Genomic DNA, 17,285 nt, shown 5'->3' with positions numbered 1-17,285 from the left:
CTGTATATTGTCACCCTGCTTATTTAACTTATATCCAGAGTACATCATGAGAAACACTGGGCTGGAAGAAGCACAAGCTGGAATCAAGATTTCTGGGAGAAATATCAATAACCTCAGATATGCAGATGACACCACCCTTATGGCAGAAAGCGAAGAGGAACTAAAAAGCGTCTTGATGAAAGTGAAAGAGGAGAGTGAAAAAGTTGGCTCAAAGCTCAACATCAGAAAATGAAGATCATGGCATCTGGTCCCATCACTTCATGGGAAATAGATGGGGAAACAGTGAAAACAGTGTCAGACTTTATTTGGGGGGGGGCTCCAAAATCACTGCAGATGGGGATTGCAGCCATGAAATTAAAAGCCGCTTACTCCTTGGAAGGAAAGTTATGACCAACCCTAGACAGCATATTGAAAAGCAGAGACATTACTTTGCCCACAAAGGTCCATCTAGTCAAGGCTATGGTTTTTCCAGTGGTCATGTATGGATGTGAGAGTTGGACTGTGAAGAAAGCTGAGCACCGAAGAATTGATGCTTTTGAACTGTGGTGTTGGAGAAGACTCCTGAGAGTCCCCTGGACTGCAAGGAGATCCAACAAGTCCATTCTAAAGGAGATCAGTCCTGGATGTTCATTGGAAGGACTGATGGTGAGGCTGAAACTCCAATACTTTGGCCACCTCATGCGAAAAGTTGACTCATTGGAAAAGACTCTGATGCTGGGAGGGATTGGGGGCAGGAGGAGAAGGGGACGACAGAGGATGAGATGGCTGGATGGCATCACTGACTCAATGGACGTGAGTCTGAGTGAACTCCGGGAGTTGGTGATGGACAGGGAGGCAGGCGTGCTGCAATTCATGGGGTCGCAAAGAGTCAGACACGACTAAGCGACTGAACTGAACTGAACTGAACTTGGGTTGGAATCGTAGTGCTGCCTCCTTAGCTTTGTCATCTTGGGCACCTTACCTAAACACTTGGCTCCCATTTTCTACCTCTACAATGGTGTAACTACCTACTTTATAGGTTGTTTAGAGGATTCAGTGAATGTATAACATGGAATGCTTAGAACAGTTCCTGTTGTTCAGTTGCTGAGTCATGTCCAGCTCTTTGCAATCACATGGACTGCAGCATGCCAGGCTTCCCTGTCCTTCCCCAACTCTTAGAGCTTGCTCAAACTTATATCCATCGAGTCAGTGATGCCATCCAACCATCTCATCCTCTGTTGTCCCCTTTTCCTCTTGCCTTCAATCTTTCTCAGTATCAGGGTCTTTTCAAATGAGTCAGCTCTTTGCATCAGGTGGCCAAAGTACTGGAGCTTCCGCTTCATCATTGTTGCAGGAAGGGGGACCCCTTCCAGGGCCCAAGAGTGGCCTCTTGTTTAACACTTGGAAATGAGTTGTCTGAGGAGACACACATGCTGATAAAGCAAGAGACTTTTTGGAAAGAGCACCCAGACAAAGAACAGCAGGATAAGGGGAGGCAAATTTATAATAATGGCTTGAATTAAAGTGGTTGCTCTAGAGGAGGTGAAGAGTGGTCAGAGCTTGTGCATATTTTAAAGGTGGGAACCGACTGTATAGCTGAGCTGTATAGTTCAGCTCAGTAGTCTGTGATGACCTAGAGGAGTGCGATGAGGGGGTGGGAGAAAGGCTCAAGAGGGAAGGGATGTATATATATATTTATAGTTGATTCATGTTGTGTCAGCAGAAACTAACACAACATTGAAAAGCAATCATGCTCTAACTTTTTAATTAATTAACTTATTTTTTGCCTGTGCTGGACTTTCTCTGCTGCAGATGGGGCTCCTTTGTAGTTACGGCATGCAAGATTCTCATCATAGTGGCTTCTCTTGTTGCTGAGCGTGGGCTCTAGGGTTCACGGGCTTCAGTAGTTGCGGTTCCCAGGCTCCAGAGCACAGGTGCGATAGTTGTGGCTTAGTTGCTCTGTGGCATGTGGGATCTTCCCACCAGGGATCAAACCTGTGTCTCCTGCACTGACAGGCAGATTCTTAACCACTGAGCCACCAGGGAAGCCCTATATGCCAATTTTTTTTAATAAAAACATTTTTTAAAAGGTGTAGCCAATATCATTTGCAGATGGATTCAGTGTAGAGGATGAGAGAAGAAGAGCCACCAACAGAGTGAAAACTCTAAGGTGTTGTCCTCAGCAAATGAATGAATGAGTTGTCATTAATGAAATGAAGAAACAAGTACAGAAGAGAAATTAAAGTGTTCTGTTTTAAACATATTAAGTTTGAGATATGTAACTGACATCCACATCAGGCTATTTATTGTGTAAGCAATTTTGTATACCGCACAGCACTGCAGGAAAGAGACTCAGAAGAGTTTTTTTTTTTTCTTTTTTAACTTAAATTTATTTACTTTTAATTGGAGGATAATTGCTTAACAATAAGATAGTATTTTAGTTTGGAGTTATCAACACGAGTCATATTTGAGGCCAGGGGCCGTCTAAATGAGTGTGTGGTAGAGAACGGAAGCAGTCTTAGGACTGACTCCTTGGGCCGTCAACATTCAGAGGCTGGAAAAGGATGTGCCAGCAAAGTAGAGTGAGCAGTCAATGAAGGAGAAAGAAATCCAGGAGAGTGTGAAATGCCAGAAGTCACATGAATAAAAAAGGAGGGATTGATCGTCACAGCCAAATGCCTCTAGGAGTTTGAATAAGATGAGGATTAATAAACGATCATTGGATTTGGAGGTTGTTGGCAACCTTTAAAAGAATGGGTTCAGTGGAGTGTTGGGGATGAAAGCTATAGATTTAAGAAAAAGTGGGAGGTGAGAAAGCATGACAGTGAGTTTAGACAACTCTTTTGAGATGGACTGTAAGGAGGGACAGAGAAATGGGACAGGTGCTAGAAGGAGAATGCTGGGGACTGGCCATCTGTATGTACCCTCACCTCCCACATTCATAGGCTGCAATCCTACCCTTCAAGGTGATGGCTTTGGAGGAAGTGCTTTGGCGAAGTGATTAGGCCTTGAGGACAGAGTCCTCATGAATGGGGTTACTGCCCTTAAAAAGAGGTTCCAGAGAGACACAGAGAAAAGACGCCACCTGTAAACCAGGAAGAAGGCCATCACCCAGCATCAGATCTGCTGATTCCTTAATCCTGGACTTCCCAATCCCCAGAACTATGAGAAACAAGCTTCTATTGCTTATAAAATACCCAGTTTTCGACATTATTGTTACATCATCCTGAAAGGACTAAGAGATATATGGTTAAGGAAGGACTTTTTAAGGTGGAAGATACAATGTTTGTGTGCTGATGAGAATGATCCAGCAGAGATGAGGAAATGAATGATGCAGAAGTGAAAGGAAGTGTTTACAGGCATCATGTCCTAGAGTAAAGCAGGCGGGATAGATTTGAGTATAGAGTGGCAACTGGTCTTAAACATGCCAGTAGGAGTAGGGAGGACACATGAGTTATAACATAAGAGGGTTGGCAGATTTGGGAAAGAGAATAAGGAAGCTCTCACCTCACTGACTATTATCCTAGTGAATTCAGAAGCCAGGTCATCAGTTGAGTAGAGGAGGTTAAAGGGGCTGTGGCAGCTTTAGAGGAGAGCAAAGGTGTAAAAGCTGGATTGTCTGACCATGCTGAGGGCAAGCTTCAGGTTATGGTCATAAATTTAAAGTGTTACAGTTGTGTGTTTTTCTCCAGCCACATTCATTTGCTTGGGTAGAAGCCCAGGTTAGGCAGAAAATTAGATAGAATTTGAAAATACTAAGTGACAATAAATAACATTCATCTTCTCCTGTGTTCAGAACCTACTGAAAGACAGATGTAAAAGAGCAACCTTTATTATTCTAAAACAGGAGAACGTAGCTTTAGGTTTTTGGGCAAGTAGTTGGAAAATTCTTCACGCATCTTGCTGCTGCCAGGCCCCTTCCCTTTTTGTAGAACAAGGAAGAAGATTCGAAGAGAGGAAAGAAGAAGGTCTGAGCCTGCTATGCCACTCCCATCAGAAAACTCACTCCATTCCCATCAGGGAGGAGGGAGTGAAGGGTGAGGAAAGAGGCTAAAGGTCAGGGACAGGTGGTTTCAAAGCTGGAAGCATTGGAATCACCTGGGGATCGTTGGTATCACCTGGGCATTGTAAGGCAAAACTGATGCCTGGGCACACGTCCAGAGATTCTGATTTAACAGGCCAAGGGTGCCATCTGGGCATCTAGATTTTTAAAAAGCCTCCTTAGGTGATTCTAACATGAGGTCAACATTTTCCCTTAACAGTAAACATGGTTAGAATTGCCAGACAAATATGGCGGAAGTAGAAAGTGGCAGAGGAGTCAAGAATGCTTATTAAAAGGCTGTTGATGCACCATGGAATTTAAACAGGCAAGTGAGGACATGAGGGACTGATGGCATAGCCAAACAAACAAATAAAACAGTAGGGTTAGCAGACAGTGTGAATATCCCCAAAGTGTTGCAGAATCACTGAAGTTGGGCTATCCAGGAAGAAAGCTGGGAGAATAGCAGATAAATCAGAAAATCCAATGGCAAATTCTGGCCATGAGTGACTGAAGTTGAGTGTAGAGCAAGCTCACTGGAGATAAGGAGGCAAGAGAGACAGGGTAAATCATCTGCGCTGGGTAAATGATCAATATGGATGCTGAAATCACCAAGAATGATGACGAGAGTCATTGTGGCCATAGCAACCTGGAATCCAGAAGACAGGGGCAGGTCCATGGGACTCAGGGGCCATGAGCTTCACCAGGATCCTGGTGGATCTATTTTGATATTGCTTTTTCTTTCAACAGACAACCCAGTTCCATTCACAGTAGATGTGTGAGAGGGAGGGTAAGAAAGCAGGGATAGATGATCCAAAATATTATCTTCAGGTATTGGGATCAAGAAAAAGGTTATATCAATAACTATTTTCTGCAAGTGCTTGAATCTGCATGTTCCACTGGTAGAATGAAGGAAAGATTGATGAAATATTAATAAGCCCTGAGCATAAATTGTAGGAAAGTTCAGGTTCTTTCCCCTCCTCCTCCTCCTCACGGTTCAGTGGGTGGACAAACGTGGAGCATTTGGGCTTGGTCTTCCCTTGACCTTGAGGAGTCCAGTTGGATCGGTTGACTCTTACTCTGCTTTATTGTTGACACATAACTATGTAGGCGTCAATCACTTTTCATTTGTTTATTCTGCTAATTCCTCACCTCAGGACATTTCCCCCTCTCCCTTTCCGCTGCCTTTTCCTATCTCCCAATTTGCCATGCAGCAATAATTTCCCTTTACACTGCGCCTGCCAATTGCAATGCCAGATGGCTTTGGTTCTGAGTCCCCTCACCCAGCCCCCCTTGAGAACAGCTGCCATTGTCATTGCTGTGAACACATCACGGCTTTGAACCCATAGCTGGGACCCAAACTTGGTGCTCAGCATTGGGAGGGGCTAGCGTTAATACAAGGAACTATGAAAACAGCACACACTTTTCCTTGCTGCTGTTCAGCAAAAGCCCTTAGAGCAGGCTCTTTAGCATTTTTTCAATCATCTGTGTATTGAAATCTCATTGTGGAGTTTAATTCCTTTACCACCTGACTCAGCTTCCTCGCCATGAAGTTCCCTTTGTACCACAAACTCAATTAGAACCCCATATTTCCCATCCTGAAAACAGATGTAAAAAAATGTAGGGTATGTGTGTGTGCACATTTGTAAGCCTATCTTTAGAAATCCAGCATACACACTGCCTTATCTGTGTCCATATATTTTCATTTAAACAGGTCCACTCAACAAGAAAAACACAATTTAGTGACTATGTGGACAAGCTTTCTCTTAAGCCAGCCTCTGAGCAAAGATAAAGGAATAGAATTCCTTTTTTTAAAAAATCTTGAGTTATGCTATATTGGTTCTATCACTAAAATTCTGTTACTGTGACAGCATCTTAAAAGATTTTATTTTTGAGTCCTCTGGGATGGCAGGTCAGTCGCGGGCCTAAAAACCCAAACAAAAAGAACCCTGAATCAAATACCATGTAGACCAATATGCATTTCAAAGGCACTGCCACGTAGTCAGTGGGTTAGGGTTTTTGTGTTGTTTTCTTTTTCTTTCTTTTTTGGGGAGTGGGGGAGGGAAAGGGACTCTCTTTCATGTTAATCTAATTGTGCATAACCCAGGCACAGTTTGCCGTGTAGGGAAACTTTCTCTTCTGCGTCTTTCCCTACCACACACCCGGGGCTCCTTTCATTCCTCCCCTTCTGAAGTCAGAGTGCTCCCCGGGCAGACACTTGGGGGAGATTCCCAGGATGGTGATGTATTCGCTGTGCTGCGGAGGAATTTACTATCCCCTCACTTGGCAGCAAATGAAAGTGGGTATTAATTTCTCAGAGTGCTGGTAGAAACACGAGAGCGGACTGCAAGCGTGATACCCACCCAAATCTGTATGTGACGCACAGCAGGCCGCCGTTTCAAAGGAGGGAGAGGAAAGACAATGACAAGAAAGAAAAGATTCTCCGGAGTTGACTTTCTCTGCATTTTGCGTCGTTAGGTTTTGGAGAGAGATGCGAGAGGTTCGGGCCCTGAGCGGAGTTAAATTATGCAGCTGTGGGGACGCCAGGCCCTCCAGAATAGGATGCTTCGTTTAGATTTTCCACAATGCTATTGAAGTGCTTATTTTCCTCCTGAAGAGACACAAACAGATGCAAACTTCTGTAAACACTTTAGAAATGAATTCAGAGAGTTTGGCCTCTCAGCAGTGCTCAATAGCTGACAGAAAAATGTCTAATTAGTGCAAGTGGAAATAATAGGGCCACTTGGATTCCTTCCATCCTCCTCCAAGTCTACTTTTCCAAGGAACTCAAAGGGCCTTTGTCTGGCAGGTCACCCTCTCTCAGGCTTTTGTGCTCCAAACTATTAAGAGTAGAAGGGGGAAAAATAGATGAGGCAATGTTCTCTGCTCAAATATATGGCGTGTTCACGAGGGATGCAGAATAGGGTGTTTGCAGCATCCTTTACAGGTGCTCGGGAGGGATTCCTCCATTGGCCACAGCCAAAAGCAGCTCGCACGTGCATGCTGAGAAAGCTGCCTTTCAAGCACCAGCTTTCCTTCACCAACTGCCATGGAGCCTGCTCATTTTCCTTTTCTTTCCTTTCTTTTCTCAGTTTCTAGTAACATCATTCCTTAGACAGGGCAAAGAGAAGACAGAAATTAAATGAGAGGCTCCACCATTTTCTGAGATAAACCTTAGAGATGGTATAGGAATGATCTGTTACTTCCTTTTTGCTCTATTGAAAATTCCACTGACATTTCTTTTAGGAGTCTATCTTCGCTTGTCGCTATTTTGGCATACAGGGGAATGGGAGCACAGGAACTAAGCTCTCTTCCCTATTTTGTTCCCCTTCATTTATTTAGCACCCATAATGTGCCAGGCTCTGTGCTGAACATTTGACCCACGTTTCTTCTAATTTTCAAACAGCACCAAAAATCGATATTATCCACATGTCACAGATGAGGAAACTGAGACTCAGAGAGGTTAAGTAACTTGCCATGGCAAATGAACGGAAGACCCTGGACACAATCCAGATACTTACGGTTTCATCTCAGACATTTTTTATCCCTAGAAGTGGATTTGCATAGTTTTTATATCTCTGATGTCCCTGCTACTACTGCTGCTGCCGCTAAGTCACTTCAGTCGTGTCCGACTCTATGCAACCCCATAGACGGCAGCCCACCAGGCTCCCCGTCCCTGGGATTCTCCAGGCAAGAACACTGGAGTGGGTTGCCCTTTCCTTCCCCAACTCCACCTAATTTTTACTGTACCTTCTTGAACTTAAGAAATACAGTTTTAAGTGTCATTTGGGGTTCAACTTCTATTTATTTCTTTTCCTCTTTAGTATAGGCTTCTTTCATGCCTGCTAATTTTTGACTGGATTCTAGGCATTATAAATTTTACCTTATAATATGGCAGATTCTTTGTGTGCCTGTAAATATTCTTGAACTTTTTCCTGGAACTCAGTCCAGTTAGTAAATAGTTTGATCCATTTCAAGCTTGCTTCTAAACTTTCAGAGTGGGCCAAGAGCCACTTTCTCTGAAGTTAATTTTGTCTCACTACTGAAGCATTACACTTCTGAACATCCTACCCCATGCCCTGTGAACGACATGATTTCCTACTCTGGCTGGCAGAAACACAAACTACATGAGGCTTGGGGATTGTTTCCTCTGTTCCAGTCAAGTGGTTCTTTCCCCAGCATTGGGTGGGGATGAGCTGATCAGTATTCTGCTGAAGATTCAAGGGGACCTTCTGCAGATCTCTGGATTTCTTTCTTTGTGCAGCTCTCTGCTTTTGGTACTTTGCTCTGTGAACTCTGGCCACCTTATCTTCCACAGACTCTTAGAAGCTCCATCCCCTCAACTTGGGAAGACCACCTCATTAGACTCACAGAGCATCCTTTCAGCTGTGTAAGGAATGCCCAGTTGGAATAACCTCCAGTTAATAACCAAATTATCATTTGGTCTCATGGTACCTACCAGCTTTCACTAGAGAGTTTTAAAATACTGAAATTAAAGGTCAGAGATGACCTGGAAAGTTTTCTTTCTCTTATTTTAAAATACATAACAAGAACACTCTTTTCAATTGGGATTTGTTTTTATTTGCCCCTGTTTTTCTTTTTTTCTTAAAAATATTTTTATCATAATATAGGATACAGCGTCCTAAGAACCACTGTTTGAACTCAGTAAGTGATGAGTTCAGCCCTAGCTCCAAAGACCCAGATTCCTATGCCCAGATTCCTGTGCGGATTAGGCCCTGCCCAGAACCACCTTGATCAGACACAGGGGGAAAGCAGAAGAAAGACTGGCCCTCAAGAGACTTGAGTTCCTCAAGGATCAGCGAGGTTGTCAAGAAACTGAAGCTCTGTGCCCTGTTGGTGGTATTGTAAAGTGGTGTAACCGCCATGGAAAACAGTATGGCAGCTCCTCAGAAAATTAAAAACATAACTACCACTTAATCCAGCTACCCCAGTTCTTGGTATAGATCTGAAAGAATTGAAAGCAGGGCCTCAAAGAGGTATTTGCACACCCATGTTCATAGCAGTACTATTGACAATACTCAAGCGGTCGAAGCAACTCAAATGTCCACTGACAGATGAATGGATAAACAAAAACTGGTATATTGTGTAATATTCTATACAACATTTTAAAGGAAGGAAATTTTGTCACATGCTACAACACGGATGAACCTTAAAGACTTTATGCTAAGTCAAGTAAGCCAAAATCTGTATGATTCACTAGTATGACATACCTTAGAAGAGTTAAATTCATAGAAACAGAAAGTAAAACGGAGGTTACCAGGGGCTAGGGAGAAGGGAGAAAGGGTTTATTTAATGTGTATTGAGTTTCATATTTGCAAGATAAAAAAGTTCTGAAGATCTAATTTACAACTTATGAATACACTTAACACTACTGAATGCCATACTTAAAAAAGGTAAGATGGTAAATTTTATGTTCTGTGCTTTTTACCACAACAGAAAAGGAAAGAAAAAAAAATGATAGAGACTTGAGTTCCTTCCTGCCTGACCCTGACCCTTTTGACTTTGTAACTTTGGAAAGTCGACCTCTCAGTCTCCGTTTCCTTAGCTTACTTAGATTTTGTAGTTCCTATAAATATAAATGAAATCATGTGTGTGAACGTTTTTCATAAACTATATGGTACTACAAAGATGGAAACCATTATTGTCAAGGAGGAAAGGGAAGAGAATCAGCCCTGGAGAACAGCTGCTGCTGCTAAGTCACTTCAGTCGTGTCTGACTCTGTGCGACCCCATAGACAGCAGCCCACCAGGCTCCCCCGTCCCTGGGATTCTCCAGGCAAGAACACTGGAGTGGGTTGCCATTTCCTTCTCCAATGCATGAAAGTGAAAAGTCAAAGTGAAGTCTCTCAGTTGTGTCCGACTCCTAGCGACCTCATGGACTGCAGCCCACCAGACTCCTCCATCCATGGGATTTTCCAGGCGAGAGTACTGGAGTAGGCTGCCATTGCCTTCCCTGGAGAACAGCCCTGCCTCTAAACATTGCATCCCACATAGGTACTCTTACCCAGAAAACTGAAGTGAGACCCCTATGAGAACGAAGAGCAGAACTAAACGTCAGGCATGCACCTCAAAGAGAAGGGGCTCACTGTGGCTTGCTGAGTACCCTCCACAGGGTCATGAGCAGGGTGACAGGAATAGCGTCGCTGTTTCAAAGAACGGTTTAAGAGAGCCTGGCCGTGGCGGACGCCGCAGGTTCTGCAGACAGCAGCTGAGGTCGCAAACCAGAGGGCCGTGTTGTGCACCTACCGTAGAGAGGACTCTTGATCAGAGACTCCGTGTTCAACAGAGCTGGGCATACATAAAGTCAGCAATTTCCTTTTCTATCTTTAAATTTACATTTTACAAATGTCAGATGACTGGCTTGTTCTCATTTTAAAACTTGTGTTTTCAGATTAACGGTTTACTTGACAATCCTCAATAGAAGTTTTGAGCATTTCAGCTTTAGTTAGGCATTTTGGGTTGAGTTAAACAGAGGCTCACACAAGGAAATTCTTAGAATAGGGTGTACATCATTATGAACATACACATGGGATGGTAAAGGAAGCCTGCAACTCTAATAACAGCATTGGTGAAAATGTGGATCTGGATTCACAGTCACATTCTTGGACTTCACACGGGTGTTATACATAAATGTAGCTTAGCTAAACTCTACTCTCTGCTTCTTCCTATCCTGCAGCAACTGGAAAATTCTGTGTTTCTTAGTTTAGACTGATAAATTCATTTTTCAATTCAGACCACAGAGTCATGGGCTAGGTATGAGGTAGGTACTCTTAGGTTAGCCTTCAGCTGGTGGTAAGATGGGGAGAGGGGATCAAGGTCAACAAAAAACGTTGCTGCTTCAAAGGCAGGAGCTGTGAGCAGAGCAGTTTCCTTTAGAAAGGGCTATGGTGTGTTAGGTGGACTTCCCAAATGGCACTCATGATAAACAACCCACCTGCCTATGCAGGAGACCTAAAGAGATGCAGGTTCGATCCCTGGGTGGGAAAGATCCCCTGGATGAGGGCACTCTAGTATTCTTGCCTGGAGAATCCCTTGGACGCAAAGACTCACAAAGGTTTCGGACACGACTGAAGTGACTTAGCACACAGCACACGTGGTGTGTTAGGTAATGATTGACATTGGGGTCTTTACGCAGATCCAATAAATAACACCTCTCTTACCCTCCTAGAGCAACCTAAGAAATAAAACAAAAGAGTTAGGGAGACAAGAGATTAAATATTACCTTTAATTCTGACAAAGGCTAACTTGGAAGATACAGCTAGGTTTTAGGGCACGGGGTTCTGCTAGATGAACCCCAGAATTATGTTGACTTCCCTATTCAGTCACAGAAATTACTGAGCCAAGCAGAACACCCCATAAGGGGTGGTTTTCTAGATAAGGCATGACATAGAAGAGCAGAGAAGAATCCCTGTTTCCTTTAGACACTCTGATCCCAAAAGAAAAAATTGAGGAGCTAAGTAATGCATGCCCAGTTTCTTCCCAAGTCTACCAATCAAAATCGTCCACCTTTCCTGGGGCAGAATAAGTAGAAAGAGGCCAGGAATGCTACAGTAACTGAGCTCCCTGCATGTGGAAGGAACCATCAAAAGGAGAGAAGAGATATTCCCCCTAACAATTGGTATTACTATTAATATCACAATTTCAATAGTGATCAACTAAGAACAAAAGGACAAATACAAGAGCACATTATCACTTTTTAAACTTAAAAAACACAGTAATAGGTTAAAAGCCTTAACAAGAATTCATTCGTTTGAAAAGAGGATTATTGTGGTGGTTCTTGGTAGCAAGGTATAAATGAAAAGAAATATTGAGTTGGCCAATACATTCATTTGGGTTTTTCATAAGATGTTCTGGAGAAATCCAAACGAACTTTTTTGGTCAACCCAGTAGGATTTTAGGAGTCAGAATGGGAGGAATAATTCAATTGGATGATTAAAATACTGATTTTGACAATTAAGTAAATAGAATCTGCCTCTTAGGATTTTTGGTGATGATTAAATTAATACATATAAAGCTCTTAGCACTGTGCCTGGTACCTAGTTTTACCCAATAAATGTTAGTACTTATGTGATGAAGAAAGCAGTGTTTGTATAAAAAGATTGTGGTAGGAAAATGGACAATGCTTATAATGCTTTCTAGGCTTCATATGCGGAGAAGGCAATGGCACCCCACTCCAGTACTCTTGCCTGGAAAATCCCATGGACAGAGGGGCCTGGTGGGCTGCAGTCCATGGGGTCGCTAGGAGTCAGACACGATTGAGAGACTTCACTTTGACTTTTCACTTTCATGCATTGGAGAAGGAAATGGCAACCCACTCCAGTGTTCTTGCCTGGAGAATCCCAGGGATGGGGGAGCCTGGTGGGCTGCCGTCTATGGGGTCGCACAGAGTCAGACATGACTGAAGCGACTTAGCAGCAGCAGCAGGCTTCATATGTGAACTGAGAAGCCCAGTAAACATTCTACTTGGTTTAGCAAATGGGTGGTAAATTCATTTATGTTATCAGCTGTATGACTTTTAATGTCTTTAGTGTAATAATGTCTTTAGTATAATGTCTTAGGCTTCCGTGATAGCTCAGTTGGTAAGGAATCTGGCTGAAGGTCTGCTGGAGAAGGGATAGGCTACCCACTCCAGTATTCTTGGGCTTCCCCTGTGGCTCAGCTGGTAAAGAATCTGCCTGCAGTGAGGGAGACCTGGGTCGGATCCCTGGGTTGGGAAGATGCCCTGGAGAAGGAAAAGGCTACCCACTCTAGTATTCTGGCCTGGAGAATTCCATGGACTGTATTCCATGTTGCAAAGAGTTGGACATGACTGAGCAACTTGCACTCACAGTATAATACCTTAAAAGCCCTAAATATGGTGTTTTTCCATAAAAGTTTGCCTCATTTATATCTCTATTTCTCACTCTTTGTTATACTTTCATGTCTGCTTCTTTTCTTATTTTATTCATTAACTAAACATGATCATATAAATATAAAATATTACCTAGAATTCTGTATTTCTTATTAATTAAAATGTAGGCAATAAATGAAGCAGGGTGTTATGAACTGATGTGGAAAGCTATGCTAGATGTTATGGTGACTGAAGAAACCAAGTAACACAACACTATGTCTAGTGTAATTTCATTTAGGAAGGAAAGGAAGGAAAAGAAAGGGAGAGAAGAAAGAAAAAGAGAGAAAAGGAGAAAGGGAGGAGGAAAGGCACCGCAAGGAATCAATTAATGTCTAAATATACATAAAAGGGTAGAGGAAGTTCTGGAAAGATCTCTGTGAAACCATTATCAGGAAGAACAAGAATGCAATTGGTGGGAGTCAGGGAGAAAATAAGGTAGGGAATCAGGAAACAAAGGGGCACATTTAATTTTGACTGGGTATTGTTTGGACTTTTAATAATGGGATATATGCATTTTATCACCTGTATAACTTTAGAAATGTAATAGGGAAAATGGAATAAAAAATATTTAATCCCACAAATGAATTGGGATGACGACGACGATGATGACTGTCTTTTGGTTCAGTCTCCTCCTAGACGGGGGAGCCTGGTGGGCTGCCGTCTCTGGGGTCGCACAGAGTCGGACACGACTGAAGCGACTTAGCAGCAGCCGCAGCCTCCTAGCTCTCCTAGCTCTAGGTTTTGTTCTTTTGATCACAATACCTAGAAGACTAGCCTGGTCCCAAGGCTGCTCTCTTTTCTGCCGGGCGCTCTTTCGGTTCTGTTGATGGTGTCTGGTGGATGTTCCCCCAGGCGTCCCTGAAAGCCTCCATCCTCGCCCGGGACTGCGCCACGGCCGCCGCCATCGTGTTCCTGAGCGACCGTCTCCTGTACGGGCTCGACGTCTCGGGCCAGCTGCTGCAGGTCGCCAAGGCGCTGCACAGGCTGCAGCCCGCGACGCCCATCGCCCCGCAGGTGGTCATCCGCCAGGCCCGAATCTCGATGCATGCAGGTAGGCTTCCTCCGGCGGGCCCCCTTGTCCCGGAGTCGTCCCGTCCGGGCTCGTCTGCACTCGGGGCTCCTTGACTTCCACGGGGCCGACGGGAACCGCGGCCCGCGGGCCTCCCTTTGCAGCCTCCCGCGCTCCCGCCTGCCGGCCTGCCGCGGCGCCCTTCCACCCGCCTCTTGCCAGCACAAAGGCCCTGGCATAAAGGGTTTCAGAGCCAAAAGCAATAGAGAAAATTGTGAAAGGGGGTGGAAAATACTAATTGGAGCTTTTGTCGTCTAACAAATCTGTCCCGCTGCTTTCAAACAGGGGTATCTGAATTGCTGTACTTCTGACCAAGAGCCTTTAAAAAGCAGATTAGAATTCTACTATTTTCTCTTAGCTCTGCTGTCTCCTTTCTGTAGGGCCACTTGACTATGCTAACAATAGAGCTGACAAACCCACTGAAGTAATTTGAGATTTTTTTTTCCATCACTAGGAGCACCGGTACAGTACCTGATTAGGCCTTAAAGTATCTTTTTTTTTTCCTTCTGTCACTTTGAATGAAATGAAAAATGAGGCTGACATTCTAACTGAGGCTGTAATGTAGAGGAGCGCTGGTGGGGGCAGGGGCCTGCTCTGTGTTACAGCAAAGTTCACTTCCATAGAGTTCTTGAATTATTTAAATTACTGATAACCATAAGGTTTAGAAACGTGTAGCCTGCTGTACTCATTTCCAAGAGTGAAAGAGTAAAGGACAAAAGTAGAATGCCAGTGGCCTCTCCCAGAAACAGAACTGGCTCATTTTAAAAACTGGGTTTAGCTATTGCTATTGTTTTAATAACTCTGTACTTGAAGAGGTTAAAAATATCTTTTAACTACTTCATTTCCTTTGAAAAGGAACTGTACTGACTATACTGAATGAGACAGTTGCTGAATACAGAGAGGGGCAGAGATAAAAGGACAGAGAAATGGGCTTGTGGAGGCTAACTTTTCAAAAAGCCCAAGCTCATTCACTCTCAAGTTCTTGCAGCTGTGTGTAAATTGTACCCGGGTCTTATTATATAGCGGAGAAGGCAATGGCACCCCACTCCAGTGCTCTTGCCTGGAAAATCCCATGGATGGAGGACCCTGATGGGCTGCAGTCCATGGGGTCGCTAAGAGTCGGACATGACTGAGCGACTTCACTTTGACTTTTCACTTTCATGCATTGGAGAAGGAAATGGCAACCCACTCCAGTGTTCTTGCCTGGAGAATCCCAGGGACGGGGGAGCCTGGTGGGCTGCCATCTATGGGGTCGCACAGAGTCGGACACTGAAGTGACTTAACAGCAGCTTATTATATAGTTTTCTAAAGTAACTACATCAACAGAGTTGAACTTGGGGGAAAAAAGTCTTACTTCAAATGTCCATAATTGGGGACATTTTTATAATGTTTGGGGTTTATCATCTTTAAGGTATGAGAGAAACCTAACCACTAATGTTCCTCCTGACAGCATCAGAAGGAATGATGTGTCAGCAGAATGTTCTCCGATGAGGGGGCGGTGGCACCGAAAAATGAGGGCTGGGTGTGGGCAGGCAGTGTCCTAATGTTTGTTCTCACTAAATAGAACTTGGAACAGAGGGCATGTTGTATAATACATGGATTTGCTGTAGTGTGACGTGTTAATCAAGGTCAAGTCAGTAGGCTAGCATGTTGATAGCTTTGCTTTACACGAGCAAATAATCTTTTCACTTATTTGGTTGGTTGGTTGGTTGTCTCTCACATCTCTAACCAAGGTAGTATAGAGTTTTTCTCCTGATGATGGGTTAAGCCTTACTACCATCATGAACAGTACACTTCTCTGCCCACATATCATATGTCTAAGGTAAAAGTCCTAGATCTTATTCTCCAACAGTTGGAGTTATCATTTCCTCAAAGATACTACCAGAAGTGCCACAAGAAGACAAATTCAGTCTCAGGATTAGGTGCTTACTTGTGAACATCTGCCCCCAAACATCTCTTGAGCCTCTACCTACGCTGGGTTTCCCAGAGAGAAAGGGGGCTTAGAGCAGGGGTGGTGTCCTGGAAAGCAGAGAAGGTACGGGGGAAGGGCATCTCAATCCCCAGCGTTTGGGAAACCTGATGGAGCAGAAGTGTGTGTGATACCATAAGGGTAAGGAAAAGGAACGAAAAGAATACAAGGGGACAGCACAGTCTTCCTGTTTTGCCCTTTGACCTAGCCTTCCTGGTATCCACTCAAAACGCATTCCAAAGGTCTGAGTATTCAACATCATGAGATTTCAGAGGCAAGAGAGGATGCCCTGGGCCTGCTAATTCTGAAATTAGACAAAACCTTTCAAGCCACAATTAGAGATAAAGATTCAGACTTACAGTTCCATCAACATGGAGAATGCGGAATCTTCTCCCATTACATAAATATAGTAAACTCAATGTTTTTAAATGCACGAAAGATAGATGTTCAAAGTCAGAATAGTAGATTACTGCTCCTGACACTATAGCCAAAGGGATTTACACTTGGATACACTCTAAGGGAAGGGATTGCCGCTTTAATTCCTGAGCAGGGACAGGGCGTTGGGCTTCGTGGGGTAAAATATTTGCATAAAGCTGGAATTCTTAAAAGTTTGCACAGCTATGAAATGGGACTGAACAGCTCTATCAACCCAACCAGAGAAGTGGGGGAGGGAAGCCTGCTCTCTGCCCAAGCTCTGAGATGGAAGCCAAATATATATATATATATAGTTGTTGTTGTTCAGTCACCCAGTCGTTCCTGACTCTGCGACCCCATGGACTGCAGCACTCCAGGCCTCCCTGTCCCTCACCATCTCCTGGAGTTTACCCAAGTTCATGCTCATTGCATCGGTGATGCTGTCCAGCCATCTCATCCTCTGACGCCCTCTTCTCCTTCTGCCCTCAATCTTTCCCAGCATCAGAGACTTTTCCAATGAGTTGTCTGTTTGTATCAGATGATCAAAATACTGGAACTTCAGCTTTAGCATCAGTCCTTCCAGTGAATATTTAAGGTTGATCTCCCTTAAGATTGACAAGTTTGATCTCCTTGCTGTCCAAGGTATTTCAGGAGTCTTCTCCAGCACGGTCGTTCAAGGGCATCAATTCTTTGGTGCTCTGCCTTCTTTATGTCCAGCTCTCACAACCGTACCCAACCACTGGGAAGACCACAGCCTTGACTATATGGACCTTTGTCAGCAGAGTGAAGTCTCTGCTTTTCAACACACTGACTAGGTTGTCATTGCTTTCCTGCCAAGAAGCAATTGTCTTCTGATTTCATGGCTGCAGTCCCTGTCCACAGTAAGTTTGGAGCCCGAGAAGAGG

At 43.9% G+C, this 17,285-nt stretch overlaps 1 protein-coding gene across 11 annotated transcripts in view; it reads left to right on the top strand.

Moving 5' to 3' along the window:
* ALPK1 (alpha-kinase 1) overlaps positions 1 to 17,285 on the top strand; it is a 121,810-nt gene that overhangs the window by 81,730 nt on the left and 22,795 nt on the right. For all 11 annotated transcript variants that reach the window (XM_010858526.1, XM_010858522.1, XM_010858524.1 and 8 more), the window contains one exon: positions 13,781 to 13,979. In XM_010858526.1, the coding sequence (XP_010856828.1) occupies positions 13,781 to 13,979 (199 nt within the window). The remainder of the gene's footprint in view (positions 1 to 13,780; positions 13,980 to 17,285) is intronic.

Source organism: Bison bison, unplaced genomic scaffold (genome assembly GCF_000754665.1).
Source record: "Bison bison bison isolate TAMUID 2011002044 unplaced genomic scaffold, Bison_UMD1.0 scf7180017864389, whole genome shotgun sequence".
Classification (NCBI taxonomy): domain Eukaryota; kingdom Metazoa; phylum Chordata; class Mammalia; order Artiodactyla; family Bovidae; genus Bison; species Bison bison.
Note: the sequence above shows the minus strand (reverse complement) of the source record. Positions and strands in the feature narration are given on the sequence as shown.